Below are 15,932 nucleotides of genomic sequence, written 5' to 3' on the forward strand. Positions count from 1 at the left end.
AGTCACATATACGCTTCCTACTCTCTAGTTATCAGGGAATATGAAGAATAGAGAAAGCATCCAAGAACCTATATTTGATTATTACAACCATGAAGTTCCTGATATTGACCTCAGTGATTGTGAATTCCCACATGTCATTGAAATTTATGACTTCCCCCAAGAATTTCGTACTGAAGATCTCCTACGGATTTTCTGCACTTATCAGTAAGTACTTGCAAATGATTGGGGATGTTAGGGAAGGTGGAATGAAGTTTTCTTAAAATGTCTTCTGAAAGATCATCTTTTTTGTTTTTCTATTCCCGGCATTTACTTTAGCATCAAGTTTGTTTATTGTCTTTTCCAAGTCCATTAGAAATCCGTATGAAACCACTCTTCTTCTCAGTTCCTTTAGAAAATGCTAAATAGTCTTTCTAGACCCCATTTTAGCATTTAAGAAGAATGTCATCAATAATGACTTTGGAATCTGTCTTCATGGTACATTTAGTCCATTTATATTTATTGTAATTATTGATATATTTGGATGTATGCCTGCCATCTTTTTTTGTGTGTTTACTTGTCCCATCTTTTTCTCTTTTCTCTTGCCTTCTTTTGGATTGATGAGGTATTTTTTTCTCCTTCCATATTTTTGGGAAATGATCCTGTTTCTATTATTTGGTGGTTACTTTAGAAATTATAAAATGCCTGCTTAATTTATCAATGGCTAAAATTAATATTTTTACACTCTTTCCAAACATTCTAAGGGTTTTAAACTCCATTCCCCAATTCCATTCCAATGTCTCCTGAACCTCCAACTAATATGCTATTGTGATTTAGTATTTTGAATCTTTTTTTCTTTTTAAACTCCATTTGATGTTACATTATTGTTTTATATTATCAGCATTCAGATTGATCCACTTTCCGTATTCTTCATTTATGCCTTCTTGCGTCTTATATCTTTCATCTGAAATCTTTTTCCTCCTGCATGAAACATGTTCTTTAGCATTTAATTTAGTAACAGTCTGCTGGTAACACACTCAGTTGGGTTTTGTTGTCATCGTCGTCGTTGTTGTTTCTTAATGGCTTTATTTCAACTTCATTCTTGAAAGACATTTTTGCTGGGTAGAGAATCCTAGGTTGGTAGTTGTTTTTCTCAGAAACTTGAAAATTTTATTCTGCTTTCTCCTGGCTTTCTTAGTGTAGGATGAGAAGCCAGCTGAAAGTCTAACTATTGCTTCTGAGAGTAATCTGTCGTTTCTCTTTGGGTGCTCTTAATGTTTTCTCTTTGTCTTTGGTATTGTGCATTTTCAGTATGATGTGGCTTTGTGTTTCTTTTGTTATTATTATTATTGAGCTAGTATTTTTCATTGGTTTTGGAGAACACTAGACATTCTTTCTTCAAATATTGCCTCTGTACTAGTCTCTTTTATATTCTCGAAGATGCCAGTTAAAAGTAGATTAAACCTTCTCACTTAATCCTCATGTTATCTCTGTCATATTTTCCATTTCTTTGTCTCCATTACATGCTGAGTAATTTTTTTAGCTCTAATTTCCACTTTCTGATTTCTTCAGCTGTGTTTAATTTGCTGTTAAATCTGTCCGTTGAATTTTTAAATTTCATTTTATGTTTCTCATTTTTCAAAGTTCTCTATTTTTCAAATCTGCATGGTCATTAGTTTCTTTTTTTTTCTCCAAATATTTTCAAGAAGTATATTGAACCATAGACCTTCTTTAGTCTATATCTGGTAATTTCTTTACCTGAAGTCCTTTTAATTCTCTTTCTGCAAATTCTCACTCATAGTACCTTGCTTCTTTTTTGGAGGTTTAGTTACTTTTTAAAAAAACTGTACAGCTGACCATTTCCTTTGGAATTTTACTTATGAGAATTGAGGCTTACAGTAAAAGAAGAGGATATCTCCTGAGAGGATATGTGTTTTCTTCTGACAGGCACCAAGGGCCCTAACAGTCCAAAAAAGCTGTGAATTAAATTATTGATTTGAAGTTATTCTTACCACCAAGATAGAAATAGTCAAGCAGGGAATGATAAAAAATGATTATTATATGTCTCAACCAGTTTATTTTAACAGTACATATAAATGTCCATTTACTTGCCAGTCTTTGATGTGGTGCCAAGGCCTTTTTTTTTTTTTTTGAGTAACTAGCCTGTTGATAGCAGACTATCTTCTATTGAGTTCTTATATGTCACCATGATATCACCTGTGTCTTCAAGCAAGAACTTTTTTTTTTTTTTTTTGCGGTATGCGGGCCTCTCACCGTTGTGGCTTCTCCCGTTGCGGAGCACAGGCCCCGGACACGCAGGCTCCACAGCCACGGCTCACGGGCCCAGCCGCTCCGCGGCATGTGGGATCCTCCCGGACCGGGGCACGAACCCGTGTCCCCTGCATCGGCAGGCAGACCCTCAACCACTGCGCCACCAGGGAAGCCCAAGCAAGAACTTTAATGTCCCTTCAGAGTCACCTGAGTGCAAATTCCTTATAGGTTAAAATGTTTTCTCTCTCTTTCTCTCTTTAAAAAAATTTTTTTGGCTGTGCCGCATAGCTTCCAGGGTCTTAGTTCCCTGAACAGGGATTGAACCCAGGCCACAGCAGTGAAAGTGCCAGGTCCTAACCACTGGACCACCAGGGAATTCCCTCTCTCTCTCTCTCTCTCTCTCTCTTTTTTTTTAAGCTCTTTTGCCCAAACATAATTGATAATAGCTGTTTTGGTTTTTTTAGTGACTTTATCTTTCTCTAGTCTTCCAAACCATAGACACAACTTTTCTTTTTCACACTCATATTTCATCGTTTTAATTTTATTTAATAAATTATGTAGTGAAAATATAAATTAAAACTGATATAAGTGGGTTTGAGAATAATTGCACTACCTCTTATATATGTATATAATTCATACATATGTATGACAAGGTAAAAGAGTCAGAAGTATACCTCTGTATCTTTAGCTTATAAGAAAAAATAAGCTTCAGGAATAAAGAAATAATCCCGAAAATAAGTTATTAAGAAAAAGATTTTCAGGGTCTGGAAGAAAGTCATTACCCAGAAGGGATTATACTTTAATGCTCCAATCCTGACATTAACAATGAACCAGATCTAACAATGAACCAGGTCTATTGTCTGATATACAAATTTAAACTTAAAATTCAATTCATGTACACCTTGAATTAGGGTATAGCTCCCAACTTTTCCTTAAGGGTTAGATAGTAATTATTTTAGGCAACTCTGCCATCGTTGCACAAAAGTAGCCATAGACAATAGGTGTGGCTACAGACAATGAGTGTGGCTGTATTCATTGAAACTTTATGTACAAAAACAAGCACTCTGTTTTTCTGTAAAGCTCTAGAACAGGCAAAACTAGCAGCCAGGTATCTCACTTAAATTTTGTTGGTTGAGGGGACAGGGGTAGCACTTATCAGTTATGTAACTAAAAGAGAGGAGGAGTGACTAGATCATGGAGAACAGTTAACACTCTCTGCCATAGATCTTACACTAAACATATAGTATAGATCAGTCAGTCTAATTCATTACAATTATGTTAAGACCCGGTATCAGGGTCTGTTCCAGATAAAGTGCATAATAGATTTTAAAAAGCAGTCAATGAGATTAAATCCAAAATTAGAACTACCTTAGGTTGTTATTAATAATGATGACTTCTAAGACCAAGGATTGATTTTGTTGATGTCTGGAATTTCCTGAAGATTAGTTATTTCTTAAGAGTTATTAACTTCCCTTACTTTTTTTCTTCCTAATCTTACCTGCAGATCATTTTTCTATGAAACAGGAAAACATTCTCAAAAGGGGGAAGCATTTTAAAGGGTTATGAAATTCTGAAGTCTAAAAGGCCCTCCAGAGCCCATCTAAGATTTTCTCTATCTTTTGTCAACTGTCTTATAATATAGACTTCCACTGTTGAACTTTCTCATAGTCTTCAACCCCTGTGGTCATTTTACGCCATGGTCAAACTGACCCTTACATTCAGGAAATTGTCTAACTAACCTTCAAAGCCTCTTTATTCCTTTTTCCTTCAAAGGAAATTTTTTCCTGACTAGTTGTTAAAGAGGGAAGATATTTTAGCAGTTGCCTTTTTTTTTTCTTTATAGTGCTTTATAAGAAAAAGAAAAGGTCATGGTGCAAAAACATATAATAATAATGCCCGTTGAGTCAAACACCAGAGTCAACTTCATATTTTAATCACATCTTCATCAATATTAATCATCTTCCTGATGAATATTGCTATTAATAATAAAAAATAATGGGCATCATTCATTTATTAGATGTCCACTAAGTGCTCAACACCATGCCCTTTGCCTTGTCATGGATGATCTCACTTCCGTTTTCACAGCAACTCTGTTATGAAGGAACTGTACCCATTTCTACAGATGAGCAGACCTAGCTTACAGAGAGATTAAACCTGCCCATGATCTGAAGGTGGCAGAACCTGAGTTTCCCTTTCTTACTTCACTTCTACAACTGGAAAGAAAGAATAAGTCAGCCTCTCTGATTAGAGTTGTCCCTTTTCTCCCTTATTTGATTGATTGATCAATTGATTTTGCTTTGAATGACCTGTCTCCCTCTTCCTCTCTGTCTCTTGTCTCTGTCCTTGAGCCTACATTTGCATTAAATCCAGGTGACCTTCCCTGCCTACCTCCTGCTCTAATATTCTTCTACCCCTCCTATGCTTCCTCGTTCCACCTCTTCTAGTTCCAGTCCCCTAAAAAATCTCTTGTAAATAGTGTGATAAATACTTTACCTCCCCAGGGAACATGTGAGGATTAATTAGTTGATGTCTATAAACTGGCTTATAATGTAAAATGCTCTCAGGTAGTTCTTTATGATGGTATTATTGCTTTTAAAATTCAGTGGCTTCTTCTGTACCCCAAGCCGTTTTGTGTGTCATTATCCCCATTCCACCTGTGTGCTTGTTGAGTGTTTCTATCTCATCATGAAATGCTTTATGAGACTCTATTTGAAAGATGTTTTTTAAAAGAAAATTTTATTTTAAGGAATAAAATTCTGTTTTTTGTTGCAGAAAGAAAGGATTTGATATTAAATGGGTGGATGATACACACGCCCTAGGAGTATTCTCCAGTCCGATTACAGGTATTCACCCAGTGGATTTCAGTGTGCTTGTTGTCCGTTTTCTCCTACTACTTGTCCTTATTTGCTTTCTGTTCCAGCCACCTGACATTTATTCAGTCAGTACAGATAATTGGCAGGTAGAGGTTTTTGAGGCATGTTACTTTGGTACCCGTTTGCTCCCCCTCTCCCTTTTTATCCTAATCCAGTGGTATTTGGAGAGAGAGCTCCTTCCAAGGTTATTTGCCACATAGCTGTCAGTTATGATAGTGCATAGACAGATTATAGGTAAAGATTTAAGAAGCCAGTGTGACTAAATCTTAAAATATTTTTGATTCTACCCCGTCCCCGACAAATGAATTTGCAGTAGCCCTTTAACCTGTCCAGTGAGCATTTGTAATACCTACTTTCTGAATATATGATTTGGCCTTTTCACTTATATCATTGGCCTCATGATAGATCTGATGCAGAGGCATTCAAAGAAATTAGAGATGTTGATTCCTGTCTGAATCACCTAAAGTAGGGGTCTGCAAACTTATTCTGTAAAGAGCCAGATAATAGATATTTTAGGGTATAAGGTTTCTGTCACTACTTGACTCTTGTGTTGTAGCCAGAAAGCATCCCTAGACAGTATGCAAATGAATGAGCGTGGCTCTGTTTCAGTAAAACTTTACAAAAACAGGTGGTTGGCTGGATTTGGTCACAAAGCCATAGTTTACTGATCCCTGTTCTAAAATAATCACTGCCATTTTTTTTTTTAATCACTGCCATTTTGTTCCTTACGGATTTTCGAGAGCTTACCATTTCTTTTGCTCATGATGAAAAATAAAGCATAACATCTAGGAAATACTTTCTAAGAACTAGCTTTAAATTTTTTTTTTGCATCTTCTATTTCTTTATATTTATTCTCTTTACAGCTCGTGATGCTCTGGGTAGTAAACATACCATGGTGAAGATCCGGCCCTTGTCGCAGGCCACAAGAGCAGCCAAGGCCAAAGCTAGAGCTTATGCTGGTAAGCCTGTAATCTCAGGAGCCTTTTCTTGTTGATAGTGGTGATATTGTTTCTTCCAGCACTTGTATAGCATCCAGAGTTCTAAGTATCCTTTTATTTTTAGTGTTAAAGGAAATATTATTTTAAGGAAAAAAGAAAAGAGAAAAGGCTGTGTTGGAAATATAGCACTGGAATATAGCCACTTGGAGAGTGGGAGATACTAACTGCAAGCAATGCAGCAACCATTTTCTGATGACATCCTTATCTAGTTTACCTCTGTGTTTAGCTGTTTGATAGTCACTGTAAGAAATTGTGTTAATACAGATAATGAAGGCAGGGTTGTTTGTGCTTTGCCATGTTAACTTCCTCTGCTCTTCATCTATCAGGCTTGTATTAATTACTGGTGATGCAGCCCTTGTTAGTCTATTTGGTATGTTAATTACTGAGTTAAATCACTTGGAGCTAGAGTGCTTTCTCTTCCTTACTCCCTCCTACTCCCTCCCTTTCTCCCATTCAGAGTTTCTCCAGCCAGCAAAGGAGCGTCCTGAGACTTCAGCAGCCCTAGCCAGAAGGTTAGTCATCAGTGCCCTTGGGGTTCGAAGTAAGCAGAGCAAAACCGAACGGGAAGCAGAACTTAAGAAACTGCAAGAAGCCCGCGGTGAGTTGAAGTTGATGGTGTTCTTCTTTAGTCCCTTTAGAGCTCACTTATAAGGCATGTGTTAAAAAAAAAAAGAATGAAGCCCATTCCATTTTGGCATTTCCATTTCCTAGAAGCCTCCTACATATATCAAAATTGTTTTCATGCCTTATATTTAGGAGGAAGACATTTTAGAATTTGTCTGCCTGTTCCACACACCAAGGCATCCTAATCCATGTTCCTACTGTTGTTTTCCAAGAGATAGTAGATTCAGTCCTTTTAGCTCATCCATGGCTATTTCTATGGTTCTTGCTCCCGACTCTCAGAAAAATATTCCTATGAAGACGTAATAGTCTCCCAGGCAGAAAACATTATTTGCTGTGGTTTTACTGGGCCATGATTGCCATGATATTATCAAATGGTTTAGATCTTAGATAGAAGACAAATTAAGGAGAAGCCAGCATCTGACATTGATGATAATAACTGTAGAAGGTAATTTTTTCTTTAAAGACAGTCCTGAGTGGCTCCATTAGAGCACATCTAGGTTAGCCTAATCTTCTGATTATTTTCCAGTACTTAAGAGTCCTCAGAATATTTCAACTGATCCACAAGCAGGGTTTTTCTTTCCCTATAGTTTGTAGTTGAGGTTAAATGTCTCTCTCCCCTTTATAGGCTGTTGACTTGTACATAAAGGCTTGGGACTCTGGTTAGCACTTAAGTGCTTTTTATCAACCTTCAGGCTTTAGACAGTCTGATTGCCTTAGCCCTCGATCTGTGGAATCTGTGAAGGCAATTTATTCTGAAAATTCCACTTACCGAAAAGTAACTTCATTTTTCCATTAAACGAATGGAAGTTTCAAACTCCTTGTTTATTGCGGGTCTAACAAGGCCATTAATACTTCCTGTCCACTCTGCTTTGGTGATAGCAGGCAGCTTGCAGACTCTCAGCTGCACTGGCCAGATAACCAGTGACAGAGTGTGTCATGGCAGGTGCTAGAGTTTCAGAGTTGAACCCAACTAATTTTTGAAACCTTAATGATTATAATGAGGCAGTTTTGATTTTTTCCATGCATTCTTAACACAAAGGCTTCCTACAGACTGTAGAAACAGGGGAGGGTTCCTCTGGTTTTTATATATGGCACTGTCAGAGCTAGATTAAAGTAGAATGTGCAGTGTCCTTAACCCTTTATTAATTGGTTATCTCTGAGGAAAATGATTTCTCTGTGATAACCACAGTTATCTCAGAAAATCAATAGAGGGTAATAACAATGGTATCTATAAAAGGAGATGTGATTCTTTTTGCAATGTTTCCTGCTTCCCTATGTGGGTAATATTACCTGTATTTCTACAGGTACTGCAATAATAGTTTTGTATGGCTATCACCTGAGTATCCCCCTCTGTTTCTCTGTAGGCACATCAGCATACTGTTCCACTTGAATTTGTTTTAAATGCTCAGCTATGCAAAGGACATTTCAGTGATGAAATTAAAAATGAGGCTGTTGGCTAAGTGGGTACCCTGTTACTTACTTTTTTAAAGAAGGCATTTAGTTGTGAATAGAGACCCACGGTGGTAAGTTTCTCCTACCCATTGGTCCTGAATCTTTACAGGTTACAGAGGACTCTTCCTTTATTATGTCTCAGAACTCTCCCATTCTTTATATCTGAGAAAATGCGTATGGAAAATTCCTGATATAGCTTTCTGGCTTCTTTATGCATTGAGCATATACTCTTGTAATTGCCTGCATGGAGCCCAAGACTTCTCACTTAAAGATTTTTTTCTGTGGAAATTAAAAGTACTGTTTAGGTATTAAACAGAACAGATACTTCTGTTCCAGTTCTTCTTCCCCTGGAGGGAAAGGGGTCAGTACAGCATATGAAATAACATTATAGACTCTGGAATCAGACTGCCTGGGTCTAAATCTAAGCTCTGCCATTTACTGGCTATGTCACCTTAGGCAAATTACTTACTCTCTGGAGGCCTCTGTTTCCTCATCCATAAAATGGAAATCAAGTGAGATAATCCACAAAAGATACTTAGTCATCTTTAAAACCCATAGGGGGCTTCCCTGGTGGCGCAGTGGTTGAGAGCCCACCTGCCGGTGCGGGGGACACGGGTTCGTGCCCCGGTCCGGGAAGATCCCACGTGCCGCGGAGCAGCTGGGTCCGTGAGCCATGGCCGCTGAGCCTGCGCGTCCGGAGCCTGTGCTGCACAACGGGAGAGGCCACAACAGTGAGGGGCCCGCGTACAGCAAAAAAAAAAAAAAAAAAACAGGAACACTCTCCTGTTTCTCTAGGCCTATAATAAGTGTGTGATAAACATGAGCTGCTGCTGTTTTTAGTAATAGTAGCATTATCATTTTATGGTGAGTCCAGCACAGATTCTAGTGCATATTTTTTTCTTGTCATTACTCTTTTTATTTTTAATTGCCTGTGATACACTATCAGCTACATTTGGAATTCACTGTGTACCTACCCTGTGCAAGGCATTGTGCTCCCTAATTAGGAAAGTTAGAGAAATGGCAAGATGTTGTTCCTCTCCTTAAGACTTGCAATCTGGTGGGGATATCTGCCTTGAGTAAGAAAGAAAATATGAACCTGATATTTTAAGCAGTTGTTTCTCCTCTCTCTTCAGTTCTGAAGATTTTAAGATTAAAAGCCACATAGAGGTTTTTGCAATTAAAAGGATTGGAAGGAAATTCCTGGCAATATAACATGTTATGATAACTCTGGATGGGGATGGTATTATCTCCAGTTTAGAGCTGGCCCAGAGAGGTGAAGTAGCTGGCCTAAGGTCACCCAGCTGGTAAATTGAAAGGAGACATTTGAACCTAGGCCCTTCTAATTAAAATCCATGTTCCTTTTATAATACTGTAATCCCTTTTGAAGGAGTTTTGGGGTAATTAACATTTTTTTCCAAAAAAAAAAATTAAAAATTTTTAAGGTCTTCAGAAAATAAAATATGACAGGCTCCTTTTTAGTTATCCATCCCAGTGGTTAGAGCTTTTACTGTCAGAAAATTCTTCCATAGGTCTAACTTAAATCTGTACAATAGTTTAGAACAGTTTCCTCTTCTTTTTTATTTAGTAGAAATCAGGAACATCTGGACACCATTCTGTTCTAACAGCCTTTAACTGTAAAGATCAGGGCAGATCATTTAGGAGTGAGAGGATCTGGGCTGTAATAGAGTTTTTGCCATTAACTAGCTATGTGGCCATGGGCAAGTTTCTTATACCTCTCTGTGCCCCGGTTTCCAACAAAGTGAAAGCAATGCCTGACGTAAACCTAACCATAGAGAATTTTTTGAGCAACAAAAGTTAACATGTATAAAAATGTTTAAAAGGTGCTTTACGTATTTAGAATACTATTATTTATGTGACTCTCGGGAAATTAGTATTCATTATAATACTATAAGCCAGTAATGACAAATGTGTACTATGTACTGTTGCTCCCCATTCATTATCCATGACAGACAGTGCTAATCAGTCATGACACTCTTGGTGAGTTTTGACTTGCCCGTAGCCAGTAGATCAAAATTAGCATAGAAATAGAAATAGAAATCTTTGTGCCATCCTGATATAGGTACTTTTATTAATAATACTATAGAATAATTTCCTAGCCTTTCTTTTTCCCACTTCAAGAGTTCTGCTGTCTGGCACAGTGCCTAGTTCATAAAGAGATACTCAGTGTGCATATTCATTGACTGAATGCATGAATGACATTTGTTACTCTAATTTTTCTTCATAAGTCTTATTTCACTCATGATTCTACTCTGAACCCTTTCAAGTCCTCCATGATTTTCTTTATAAAATTCAGAGTTGAACATTACATATGGAACCCTTCTAATTAATGAATTTGGAATTTGGGATTTTGAGGTATAAATACTTTCCTGATAACTTCCTTTACCCTACTTTGGTCTTCTTACCCTTTTATTGAGAAGTCTTTGTCTTAATCCTTAAAAAGGAGATTAAGAAATTAAAGATACTCTGGGGAGAATCGAGAAAAAGGAAGTACTCAAATCATTTTAAGCAAATCATATTTTATATATCTGGAAGATAAGAGCTTTAGTCACAAGTCTCTGAGTGTGAGGAACAGATAGATCTTTTAGTCTTGCAGAGCACATGACAGATTAGAACTATACTAAGAGTGGGAAATGAAAACATAGATCGTCCTTGAGTACTTTATATTTGACTTAATCACGTTTTAAACCAAGGATTCACACTGAATGATAAAACCACATTTTAAAGACCAGACTCAGGAATATGTGTAAAATTTCCCCATGTTCCACTTATCAGAACATTTGATTCCCACCTAAAGTTGGAATCAAAGTTTTCAGAATAAGCTACTCTCATTTTCAAAGCCTGCCATAATTTTATTCCATAACTTTGTTCCGTTTTATTCTTGGGGGGTATATGATTAATTGGCTGGTTCTAAAAGGCCATCTTTTGGGTCATAGGCCTGAGAGGCAGAGTTAAGTAAACAATAATTTGATCCCTTAGTTTGATTAATGAAATCACTGAGAACTTAAAAGTAAAATCATCTCTATAGGATACTTAGTCAACTGTAATAAAAATTTAATCACAGTCAGCTGCCTTCTGAAATCCTTTTTAGGAATTCCATTATTCTGCCTTCAAGAACAGTGCTGCGTTGCTGACTCATGATCTAGGTCTTACAGCATTTTCTTGGTGTCTTTTCTCCCTGGACTTGAAGTTCCCTTCATTTCTAACCACATTTCCTTTCATTTTAATCTGACCTTTTTCTGTGGGATGCAGTATTTATCCATATTTTTGGTGTCACCTGCTGTTGAGTAAACTTACGTCTCTGGCCTATATCAGAGATGAAAATGTTTATGGACTGACTGACCATTTCACCAATTATTGCTAAGTAAATAACACGTGTTATACTTAATACATTGATAATCATTCCACCCTCTAGAGTTAAATGCTCCCTTAACACTTATGTGAGCCAGACTCTATTTTTTCCCAGTATATTAATGATTAATACATACTTGGTAAGCCTGAAATCTAAAACTTGCTAAAATGAAGAGGTTATTTATGTTACCTCTCCTTGATCTACCAGGTCTGTCAGTCCATAAAAGAAGGCAATTAGATTAGTTTGACCAGACTCGTACTTCAAGTCTTCAGGTTGATTATTACTCGGTAGGTGGCTACAAGTGGATTTTGTGATGATTTTTCTTCATTATTTTCTTAGGTGTAGGAGTAAATTTTGAAGGTTTTAATTTCCATTCCTTTTCTTTATTTTTGTAAACATGACACCAAACTGGCCCCTTTTTCATCTTTAGCACTTTCTGTTCCCTCAGTGAGAAGTCAGCTCATTTAATGTAATCATTTCTGCCAATTTATTTATTATACTGAGAAATAAAAGTCTTCAGGGCCAGCTTATGTTAGTGCTTTAGGTTAATCATTTCATGCTAACACTATATTCTTCTTTAGTTCCTTGCCCTCATGGCTGCTGTTGGGCTTTCTCTTAGTTTACTTTTTTTAATTGGTGGAGTTCAAGTTAATAGGAGCTTTTTAAATACAGTCTATCAGCTATTACCTACTTTCTTTTCTCTTTGATAAAGGGGCAACATGTTTATTCTTTATCTTTCGCAAAATACATTTTTTCCCCACATTTGTTCCTTTTCTGTGTAAATATTTTCAGATCCTCTCTTCAGAGGTCAGGACAGTAGAAAGTATGCTGATTTAAGAATTAAGGACTTGGGTTCCAGCTTCAGGTTTTCACTGATTATGTAATCTTAGGCAAGTTACTTAACACTCCCAAGCTTCCATTTTTTTCCTTTAAGATGAAGAAAATATTTTTAGGTCTCATCCTAACCTGTATTTCTGTATTCTGTTCATGTTCTATATTTATAAATTTAAGCCTCACATTTTCACTATTTCTTCGTGCTTCTCAGTTTGTCTCCCTATTCTTGCTGACTTTATCATATGGTTTACCACCAGAATTTCCTCTTATATTTACATATATTTGGTAATACAGATCTACAGTCTTTTGTTGGAAAGCATTAGTGTAGGAAATGTTTCAGAATTCTAAACTTTTCCAATTTTAGAAAGATAATATATTAATACATTTCATAACACCAAAATCGAACACATTAATATTTCTGTGGCCTTATGTCCTTTAAGGTTATATTTACCACCAAAAGAGTTTTGACCCCAAACTTTTCAAAAAACAAAAAACTTTTTTTTCAGTGCTACTTCGATTTTGAAATCGTGGATTATGGACCAGTCATCCGTTTTTCTACTGCTCCTGGATTTCTTTTCCTAAAGCTTTCCATATTGCCTTTCTGGCTTAAGTTTCTGAGTTCTAATAATTCACTTTTCTAGTTTCTTCACTTTTTCTTGGAACCCAGGACCACTTTTTGATTGTTTTCATCCAAGGTTGCCTTTGCCTTTAGATCCTCTCCTAACTTTTCTCTGTTTGTAAGAATCAGAACCACAGTCAGCCTTCCTAAGAAATCCCAGAATCCTTTAGACAAGCCAGTTATCCTTTGTGCTATCTCCCTGGAGAATCCCAACTCAATTTAAGCCTGCCTTAAAGCTGAGTCACATGACACTGAGCCTTCAGTTTGGAATTTACTGACCCCCATTTTTTGCCTCTTGTAACTTTGCTGCTATTTTCAGATAATGCCACAAGATGGTGCCCAAATAGCAGCAAATTTCTCTTTCTCACATTTCCAAGTGCCAGTTAGCTTCTTTTTCAAGTTCTTTGCCCTTAAAGTTGAGTCAAATATAGTATAGGAATTCCGTAAGGGATTCTGCTGATTTGGAAAGATATGTCAGAATAGCAAGAATTAACTCTAAACTCACTTTGATTTCTGTAATCCCCCTGGATCATGACTTGCAAACTCTTTTAGTCTGAAATAATTGCCCTTGGAAGGAAGCACTTAGGCTTAATCATCTACATTCTATGGTGTCAAGATCAATGACTGACTAGCCATGAAATTAGAACTGGTATTGTGGCACCTAGTGAAGTACTTGGGTCACCAAACCGTGTATGGTCTTTATTGTCTCAGGTATTGGTGAACGTGTTAAATGGAAACTAAGCTTCTGTGTTAAAATTTGAAGATGGATTGCCCAGATTTGTGTATTTTTTGTTTTTAGAAATAGTTCTTAGTTTCCCTCCATTATATATGGTCATTTTTCCATGCTGGAATTGGTGTTCCAGAAGATTTCTTGACTCCTGAAAGTGCTCTGAAAATATTGAAATTTGATTTTCCTGTGAAATTTTTTTTTCTTTTTTTTTTTTTTTTGTAGAATTGTAGTAGAGAGATATGACTAAAGCCCAGTGGCTGCTATTTCCATTTCAGCAAGAAAGTAGAAGAAAAATATTGAAACATATTCTTGATGCCTATTGAAATGTTTATATAGATCAGTAGACTGGGAATAATGGGCACTTTTACTGAAGCACTAACGCAGTTTAGAAAGAGGATTAAATATATTATCAGCAAGACAAAAATCTGGATCCTGCTCGGTTCTGACTTATTCCATGTGCTTTTTATTTCTATTAGCCACAGATCTTTCTCTTTTTATTATATAGTAATAGAAACATTGTTCCCACTTACAAAGCACTTGGAAAGTTAAAAATATTAACTCTTGGAATCAGGTAAGAGAAAACCAGGGAATTCAGCTATCTTATGATTAAAGTTTGCCTTGTAATTCAGATTAAGCAAAAGTCACTGGTTATGTGAAGTTATACTACCATCTTAACACTGCCCTTATTTACAGAGAGAAAACAATTGGAAGCCAAGCAACGGGAAGACATCTGGGAAGGCAGAGACCAGTCTGCCGTTTGAACATCACTTGATGACAGGGATAATTCCAGGAATTCAGAAAATATTTCCAGTCTTCAGAGGATTTTTCCAGAGCTCTGTGTACATGCAGATGTGCATGTTAATGAAAGAAAGAGATAAGCAATCAAGACAAGGGCTGACTAGGTATAGGAGGAAGATAGACTCCTGTTTGTCTTCACTCCTAAAGCAGTTCTTTGGAACTGCCTTAACTGTGTTGGACGTGGAAGGAAGCCATCAGTTAGGAAGGAACTTGGAAGCTGTGACTTCCAGAGTCCTCTGGACAGGGCAAGTCACACTTCCAAGATGTTTTAAGCAAATGCAAAACAGAGGATTCAAACCTGTGATGATGGGAGATTAAGGCACCGCAAAGGCAGGGTGTTCCTTAGTACCTCACAAAGCTGAGAACAGCAGTATTGCAGGGAGTGGGTGAGGTGGGCGGTCAGAGGGGAGGGAGCTGTTAGTACAAGGAGATGGAACGGTGTCTGGTGTACTTGGTGTTCACAGAATCTGCACGGCCAGTTCCAGAGCCCCCAGGTTGGTGAACTGCAGCAGGTGTAGGACTCCACAGCTTGTACTAAGCTGAGTGGCTGGGGCTGCTCCAGCCGCATGGCAGCCTGGGGCGTGCCCGCTTCATTCCTTACAGGAAGCCGGTCTTGGGAGCTGTGTGCCAGTTCCAGTTTAAGCAGTACTATCACGTTGTGAGAGAAAGACATTAAAGCCCATTTTATGACATACATCACTCTGCTGTTGGTCAGCTTTGTCATCCCCCTAAAGAAACTGGAGAGCAGCTCTCCCCTTACCTTCACCCCTGGAGTGCGGTGCACGGGTTCGGTGGGTCTGCTGGGCTTACTGAAGCCCGCTGAGTAGACTGCTGATCATCTCTGTGCCCCAGAGCACACTACAAACATACTCTCCTGGGACTGGCGTGTGGTGGCTCCCCTCCCCTTCTCGTCCTCTTTGCACATCCCCGCCCCACCCTCTTGCCTTTTGCCATTTTTGTCCAATCTGACATCCTGCAGAAGGCATCTGGCACACAGCATGTTCTTGGTATGATCTTCTCTGCCTTTGCCAGAGGCATCTGGCAGGCCACACCAGACCGTCCATTATAGTGAAGAGCAGCGAGAGTCAAACACACACCTCTGGGCAGTAAGAGATTTCCTGAAAGACATGGACAGGTCAGAGCAGTCAGCTCAGGCTTTATCCTTCTCTTATCTGCATCCTCGGTGTTTTCGAAGAAATCGTAGTGGTAGACCTCCGGATGCTGAGAGAGCAAGAAGTGGTGTCTCATTGTGCTTTCAGTGAGGGCAGCAGCCTCATTTTTGTATGATTCAGTGCCCATGACAATGATGGATTATTAGCATTGCCTAGAAGATGGTGTAGCGGGGCTCCGTCCAAACGTTCCTCAAATGACACTGGCCTTGGGTCTT

At 37.9% G+C, this 15,932-nt stretch overlaps 1 protein-coding gene across 1 annotated transcript in view; it reads left to right on the plus strand.

The window, feature by feature from the left end:
• R3HCC1L (R3H domain and coiled-coil containing 1 like) overlaps positions 1 to 15,480 on the plus strand; it is a 72,287-nt gene extending 56,807 nt beyond the window's left edge. Inside the window, exons 4-8 of the mRNA XM_082610174.1 lie at positions 29 to 204; positions 5,020 to 5,090; positions 5,984 to 6,079; positions 6,576 to 6,716; positions 14,441 to 15,480. Of these exons, the coding sequence (XP_082466300.1) occupies positions 29 to 204; positions 5,020 to 5,090; positions 5,984 to 6,079; positions 6,576 to 6,716; positions 14,441 to 14,508 (552 nt within the window). The 3' untranslated portion in view covers positions 14,509 to 15,480. The remainder of the gene's footprint in view (positions 1 to 28; positions 205 to 5,019; positions 5,091 to 5,983; positions 6,080 to 6,575; positions 6,717 to 14,440) is intronic.
• Positions 15,481 to 15,932: the final 452 nt, after the last annotated feature.

Source organism: Mesoplodon mirus (genome assembly GCF_964341445.2).
Source record: "Mesoplodon mirus genome assembly, chromosome: 2".
Lineage (NCBI taxonomy): Eukaryota > Metazoa > Chordata > Mammalia > Artiodactyla > Ziphiidae > Mesoplodon > Mesoplodon mirus.